We start from the raw sequence: 7493 nt of genomic DNA on the forward strand, positions 1-7493 counted from the left end.
TGGGTGGGTGTGGGGGTGCTGAGTGTGTCTGAGGGTGCTGAGTCTGTCCAGGGATGCTGAGTGTGTGTGGGGGTGCTGAACCTGTCCCGGGGTGCTGATCCCCTCTCTCGAGTCCTTGGCATCTCTCCTGAGCCATGGAAACACATGGCCCTGGGCAGGGAGGGAATTTTGGGCAGAACTCCGAGTGGTCTGGGCGGAAGGGAAGGAGGAGCTCAGCCCCAACCTGCAGCCCTGAGCTCATCCCCTGACCATTCCACAGGGAAACAACCCAGGAGTGGTTTTATCCTCCTGCATTTGGTTGTTCACTCTCTCCGTGACCTGCAGATTGTCCTCTCACATTGCCATGTGCAGTTTTGCTTACCTGAGGGGTTTATACTCATCTGATTTTTTTTCATACTTCAGTGTTTTTATCCTTGCAATACGCAGAGTTTTCTGTGACATTTGAACAACACCCACAGCCTTTGCTTTCAGGCCTGATTGGGATTCTCTAAAGTTTAAGTTTTAGGGCAAATAAACCAGGTCACAGTAAGGAAATACTGATGTGCAGAAGGGAAACAAAAAGGTGTTTGCTCGTGCTCTGAGCAGAGCTGCTGTCCCCAGCCTTGTCCCATCACCCTGCAGCACTTCTGGGGTTTCTGTAGCCTCCTGAGAGTTGGTTCTGACTCAAGGAATGGTGATTGTTCTTTCTGCTGCCTGATGACATCACCTAAGGATTTAGCAAGCAGCAGCAGGCCCTGAGCACGCAGAACACAGAGGGAAATGTGCTTGGCAGGTGCCTAAATCCAACACTGGTTTGTGTGTAGATAATCATCATCCTCACTTGTTCAACCCTAAGGCTCTGACAGTGGCTGATCCTTCCTTGGAAAGGAAAAACAACACAGCAAGGGACAAAGCTAAAGGATATGAAAGCCTTAAGAATTTTCTTCCAGCTTTTCAGCTTTCTGCACTCACTGGTGTCTCACCTGAAGCTGTTCTGCCCAGGAGGGGAAGGGCAAAGCTTTTCCAGAGGGAGGTGACTTGCCAGCACAGAGGGATGGGATCAACAGCCACTCACAGTGTTCCCCAGGGATGGATCCAGGATCCAGTGCTGTTTCACCTCCTCCCCAGTGCCCTGGATGGTGGGACAAGGGGCTGAGAGGGGCAGTGGGCACAGCAGGGCATTGTCCTGCTGGGCACAGGGACTGGTGGGTCACTACTGGGGTGACCAGAGATTGGAGCTTCTGTCATCCAGAGAGACTGGGGGAGCTGGGGTAAGTCACCCAGAGAGACTGGGGGAGCTGGGATCAGTCACCCACAGAGAGTGAGGGAGCTGGGATAAGCCAGCCTGGAGCAAAGGAAACTCTTCGCGTTGTGTCCATGTGCTGGATGGAACGAAGCCAGAGGGGCCACAGTGGTGCCCATGGCAGGAGAGGGCAAAGGGCTCCTGCTGGAATACAGGAAATTCTGGTTCTGTAAGGAAGAAGATCCTTGCACTGAGGGTGAGGGAGCAGCAGGTTGTGGAGTCTGTGTCCCTGGAGAGGTAGAAAACCCAACAGAACCTGTTCCAGCTGACCCTGGTTTGAGTAGTGGTTGCTTTGGGTTATCTGCAGAGGTCCTTTCCAAACTTTTCATGTGACAGTAGGAGTTTGGGGTTTGTTGATGATATTCTGTGGCTTTACTCATGGCTTGTCCTGCCTGTGCCATCAGCCTGTGAGACATTCCTCGTGCATCTTCCACTTCTGTCCTTCCCTGCATGCATAGGAGCACACAAGTGTTCCTAGAGCTAACCTCAGTTTGAATGTTCAGTGTTGTATTGTCACCACCAGGCTGAAATAATGTTTTCTTGGTGCTTTTTCCTGCTCTGCTTTCAGGCACTTTGCCAGCACAGGACAAACCCTCCCAGAGGCAGTCGGAGAGCACAAACTGCAGCCCCTCCAGGAAGAGATCAGCATCTGAGAGCACCTCTTCTACAGGCAAGTCATCCTGGTGGCTTTGGGGCTGGGACACAGACAGCACTGCTGGGAAAACTTCAGCAGCTCGTGGAGGTCCCAAGGTTTTTTTCCCACTGACGTTTTGAGATACAAGTGCTGTGGATGGACTTGTAGAACAGGGAGACTGGAGGTGCTGCTTGGAGGAGCAAGGGGAGGTTTGGTTCCTCACCAGGTTAGATGAGGCTTGAAGAAGCTCAGTGCTTTAATCAAGACCTGTGACGTTACAATTCGTCAGAGAATTAGAGGAGTAGATTAATTCCTCCCTGAGGAAGAGCCTGACTCTGGCACTGCTCTGGAGGCAGAGGGGTTCTGCCCTGGGATAGGTAATGGGGAGGATCAGCATGGACTGTGCTGTTGAATTTTCTTCCTGGCTTGTAATGGAGGATAAATGACTCATCCCTGTCACCACTAGTGACCTTAGGCAGGTCAGGAATGGTCGTGGGAGAGAGATGGAAGCACTGAAAGGCCTGGGCAGTCTGTGGCATCTCATCGAGTCCATCGAACGAGAAATCTCCGATTCGTTTCCTGCACGTTACCATCCTGTTGTCAGCAGTGTGGTGAACCCAAACCCTACCAGCAGGAAAGGTTGGGTGGAGCTTGGAGCAACCTGGGCTAGTGGAAGGTGGCCCTGCCCATGGCAAGGATTGGAATGAGATGAATTCTAGGGCCCCTCCAACCCCAACCACTCCATGATGCTGTGAAAATGGGATTTGAGCTTCCTTGGCTCAGAGAGAAGAAAATCTGTCACGTTGACCCATTTTGTGAGAAGCTCAGTTGTAAAACACTCCTGTTAGCACAGCTCAGCCATTCTTAGACACACAAGTTGACTGCAAATACCTAGTAAATCCCTAGGATTGGGACTTACAAAACACTTCTGATTTCCATCTAGGAAGGATGTGCCAAAACTGCTCTTTCCTCCCCCCTTTAACCAGATGTTTGCGACAGATGCTGCATTCAGCATTTGCTGCAGAAAGTCCTGCAGTGAGGAGGAATCTCCCTTTTCCCTGCCTCATTCACCTCCTTGTACTCACTCCCGGGAAGGGAAGCTGCAGTGAGGACCTGGGAATGGGAAGTGTTAAAAGCTCAGGAGCACTTTGTGCAGGAGCATTGGAATGACATGAATCACAAGTTTATCAGCTTCAAAGCCACTGAGTGATGATGCAGTGAAAAGAACAGTCATTGTTGTATTTTCCATGGATCTGGAATGCATGTGGGATTTCAGTGTGTTTGTCAGAGAGCTGCAGCTGTTGTGGGATCAGAGCCTTTGCATCTCCATCCCTTTGGATCACTTTCCCAGCAGCAGCAGCAGTTCCAGGACATCCATTAGCCATGGTGGGAGGGTTTGGTGAGCACTGGTGGGTCCTGTGTGGGCCCTCAGCTCCAGCCCATGTGTGTCTAAAGGTCGTAAGGAAACAAAAGGTGGTTTGTCTTTGTTATTTCAGCTGACATGGGAAGCTGAAGTGTAAAACCTTGTGGTTGCTTGGGAGTTGTTGGGGTGCTCAATGATCCAGGGGCTCACAGTTAGCTCAGGCCCTCCCAGGTTTACTGCTCTTGGCCTTTGCCACCTGGAAGAACATTGTCCAGAGGAGGATTTTTAGAACTTGTTACACTGACTCTGCCCTGCAACACCTTTTCATTGGCACTTAGAATCCCTGAGTTGGGAATCTTAGTGAGGAACATATTTCCTCACTCAGACTAGTAAGCACTGGGGCTAGGAAATACTTCAAACTGGCTGTGCTTTATCTCTGTCAACTAACACATCATCTCCCTCCTGCCAAATGCTCTCGAAACACATCTTGTCTTAGGCAACTCCCTGGGCAGCAGGATGCTCTGCTCAGCCTCCAGCCTGAGCCCTGCTGGGTTCAGCAATCAGCAGATCTAAATCACTGGCCACGATCACAGGAGCATTTTGCAAATGCTAATGGGCAGTTGTGCATCTCGGAGAGGGCAGAATCCGTCTGGTTCCAGAGAGAGCAGGGATTCTCTGGTGGAGTGTTATCACCGAGGAGCAGCAGGGCAGCTTTGGGAAGCTCTTAGTTTGGAACAAATCCCTTTTTAATGCAGCATAATCTACATGGGTTGACCTGGAAACACGATCACAGGAGCATTTTGCAAATGCTAATGGGCAGTTGTGCATCTCGGAGAGGGCAGAATCCGTCTGGTTCCAGAGAGAGCAGGGATTCTCTGGTGGAGTGTTATCACCGAGGAGCAGCAGGGCAGCTTTGGGAAGCTCTTAGTTTGGAACAAATCCCTTTTTAATGCAGCATAATCTACATGGGTTGACCTGGAAATTCTTTTTTTTTTTTTTCCAAGCATCATTCTGCAGCTTTAAAGCACAGAACAGTTTTAAAAGTGAGCTCTAAATTTCCTTCCTGTGTAAATTAGCCTTTCTCTTTTCCCAGACACTTTTGATTTGCCTTTATCCAATCACTTCTGTCATCAGCAGGTTTGTCTGTTTGGGAAAGAAACTGCAAGAGCAATGAAAAGGTTGTTTCAATACTTCCAAGCTATGAAAGAGAGGAAAAATTAGTTTCGAAACGTTTCAGATGTTGCTCAGTGTTTTATCAGGGCTGAATTTTTGTCTGCACAGAAGGTTTTGTGTTCTTAGCGTTGAATAGAAGAAACTTGAGGAGTTTGGATTGTATGAACCCTCATTGCTCTTTGCTGTTGGAAATGAGGATCTGAGTGTGAACAAAGAGGAAATAACTGTGTGTTCAAACTGGTGCTATAAAATGTCACCTAGTTCCATCACTGGGTCCTTGTCCGTGTTATGGAAATCAGTGTGTTGTCACTGGATGTTCTGGGCAATCACAGGACACAAAAGGCTGTCAGTTTATCCAGCTGTTGTGTTTCACAGAATCACTTGGGTTGGAAAAGTCCTCTGAGACCATCAGGTCCAACCTGTGACCTAACACCACCCTGTCAACCAGACCAGAGCACTAAATGCCACGTCCAGTCTGTCCTTAAACCCCTCCAGGGGTGGTGACTCCACCACCTCCCTGGGCAGCACATTCTAGTGCCTGACAACCCTATCCAGGAAGGAATTCTTCCTAATGTCTAACCTAAATATCCCCTGGTGCAGCTTGAGGCTTATGTCATCTCATCCTGTCACTAGTTCCCTGGGAGCAGAGCCTGATCCCACCTGGCTACAACCTCCTCTCAGGGAGTTGCACAGGGTGCTAAGGTCTCCCCTGAGCCTTCTCTTCTCCAGGTGAACACCCCCAGCTCCCTCAGCCTCTCCTCACAGGCCTTGTGCTCCAGCCCCTTCCCCAGCTCTGTTCCTTCTCTGGACCTGCTCCAGCCCCTCAGTGTTGAGGGCCTAGAACTGAGCACAGCACTCGAGGTGTGACCTCACCAGTGCCCAGCACAGAAGGACAATCACTGCCCTAGTCCTGCTGCCACACTGTGCTGATCCAGGCCAGGTGCCATTGGCCTTTTGGCACACCTGGGCACACCTGGGCTCGTGCCACCACTGTCACCAACACCCCCAGGTCCTTCTCCACGCCAACAGTCTTCCTCCGTCCTCTAGCCCTGCGGGGTGTGATTGTATAGCCAAAGTGTAGGACTGGCACTTGGCCTTGTTGACCCTCATGGTTTCATTCCACCCTTCCCTGAAGGTGTGTGCAGCTGCCTGAGCTCTGTGTGTGTTTTGCAGGGGTTGGGGTGCCCACCCGGGGCACGCGGCTGTCTCCAGCCGCCGAGGACTCCGTGGACACCCTACTACAACGCATGGCTCAGCAGGACAGCCAAGCCACCCTGGACAAGACCCTGGAAGCTGTCATGGCCAACGTGTCTGTCCCCCCGTCGGCGAGTCCCGCTCGGAACCACTCGAGGGAGAGAGCTGTGGGGAAACAGGACAGCCTGGGGCCTCCAGCCATGCCCAGCAGCGACGGCATGTCCCTCCTGCCGGACAGGCTGCCCAGCACCTACTCCCCACGGCACCTCAAGAGGAGTGTGGTGGAGGCCATGCAGCGCCAGGCGAGGAAAATGTGCAATTATAACAAGATCTTGGCTACAAAAAAAAATCTGGACCACGTCAATAAGATCTTGAAAGCCAAGAAGCTTCAGAGACAGTCGCGTACGGGAAACAACTTCGTGAAGCGTCGGCCGGGGAGGCCGCGCAAGTACCCGCTGCAGGCTGTGGTGTCCATGCAGGCCTTCCAGGCTGCCAGGCTCGTGGGCCAGGAGCTGGACAGCAGGGAGCAGGGCAGCAGCCCCCTGCACCTGGGCCCTGACACCATCACGGATGTCATCGAGGCCGTGGTGCAGAGTGTGAACCTCGGCTCGGATCACCGCAAGGGCTGGAAGAGGAAGAGGTGGTTGTCGGAGGAACAGGCGAGGAAGAGGCACAAGTCGTTGCCTGAAGAGGAGCAGGAGAGCAATAAGAGGTGATTTCTTTATGTTTTATCCCCTCACTGTTAATGTGGTGATGTTTCAGTCCATCAAGGACCTCTGTTTTTATTGAGGAGGTCACAGAATCATCAGGGTTGGAGGAGACCTCGAGGATCATCGAGTCCAACACTGACCTGCCAGTGCTGTAACCCCTAAACCATAGAACAGGTTGGAACGGAATGGAATAGAATAGAACCATCGAGGTTGGAGGAGACCTCTGAGGTCATTGAGTCCAACAGTAACGTGTCACTGCTGTAACCCCTAAGCCATGGAATAGAATAGAACCATCCTGGTTGGAAGAGAACTCTAAGATCATCAGGTCTAACCTTTAACCTGTCACTGCTGAAACCCCTAAACCATAGAGTAGAATAGAACCATCAAGGTTGGAAGAGAACTCTAACCTTTCACCTTTAACCTGTCACTGCTGTAACCCCTATACCCTAACCCATATCCTCCAGTGCCTCCAGACACCTCTTAAACACTTCCAGATGCCACTTAATCACTTCCAGACACCTTATAAGCACTAAACCAGTTCAGTTTAGAGAGAACCAACATGTCTGTTTGAACTGTGCTCAGGGCCTTCCTCAGGGACTGAGCACCCCCTGAAACAGGATGGGATCTCAGGTAGTCTGAAACTGTTGGTTCTGTGCTTGTGTCTCAGGTGAGCCAAGTTGTGTTGGTGTGGGATAGTTGGATGAGTTGGGAACAGAGTTCTTGATGAGGTGCCACAGGTTGTTCCTTCCTGCTGTGTGGATTAAGGAACTCTGAAAGAGTTACAAGTGCCACTGGAGTCTTAGGGTGTTAGTCATGTAGACCACAAACAAACAAGGGTGCAAGGTGAGATCAGTTGATGTACAGCAGATAAAAGAGCAGAGCCAAAGCAGCAAGGAGGAGTTAAGGTGTGCACAAAGGACCACACCAGAAATGTGTCTCTGATCTAATCTTCACATTCCTGTCCCTAAAGTCATCAATAAACAGACCAAACTCTCTCAGGACTCTTCCCTCCCAGAAATGGGCCCTATGACCCAGGCCCTGAGCCTGGCAGTGCTGCTGGGACCACATGTTCAGGAGCTGCTCCTCGTGGCTCTCCTGAAGGCTGAGGAAAGGGTTACCACGTGCTATTTTTAGAGG

The 7493-nt window shown here is 51.1% G+C and overlaps 1 protein-coding gene across 1 annotated transcript in view; it reads left to right on the forward strand.

Annotated features, from left to right (window-relative positions):
* Positions 1-1846: 1846 nt before the first annotated feature.
* Positions 1847-7493, forward strand: part of LOC103809085 (histone-lysine N-methyltransferase ASH1L-like) — a gene marked incomplete at both ends in the record, with an annotated part of 25701 nt that continues 20054 nt past the window's right edge. The window contains 2 exons of the mRNA XM_009081899.1: positions 1847-1952; positions 5626-6358. Of these exons, the coding sequence (XP_009080147.1) occupies positions 1847-1952; positions 5626-6358 (839 nt within the window). The remainder of the gene's footprint in view (positions 1953-5625; positions 6359-7493) is intronic.

This window comes from Acanthisitta chloris, unplaced genomic scaffold (assembly GCF_000695815.1).
Source record: "Acanthisitta chloris isolate BGI_N310 unplaced genomic scaffold, ASM69581v1 scaffold4169, whole genome shotgun sequence".
Classification (NCBI taxonomy): domain Eukaryota; kingdom Metazoa; phylum Chordata; class Aves; order Passeriformes; family Acanthisittidae; genus Acanthisitta; species Acanthisitta chloris.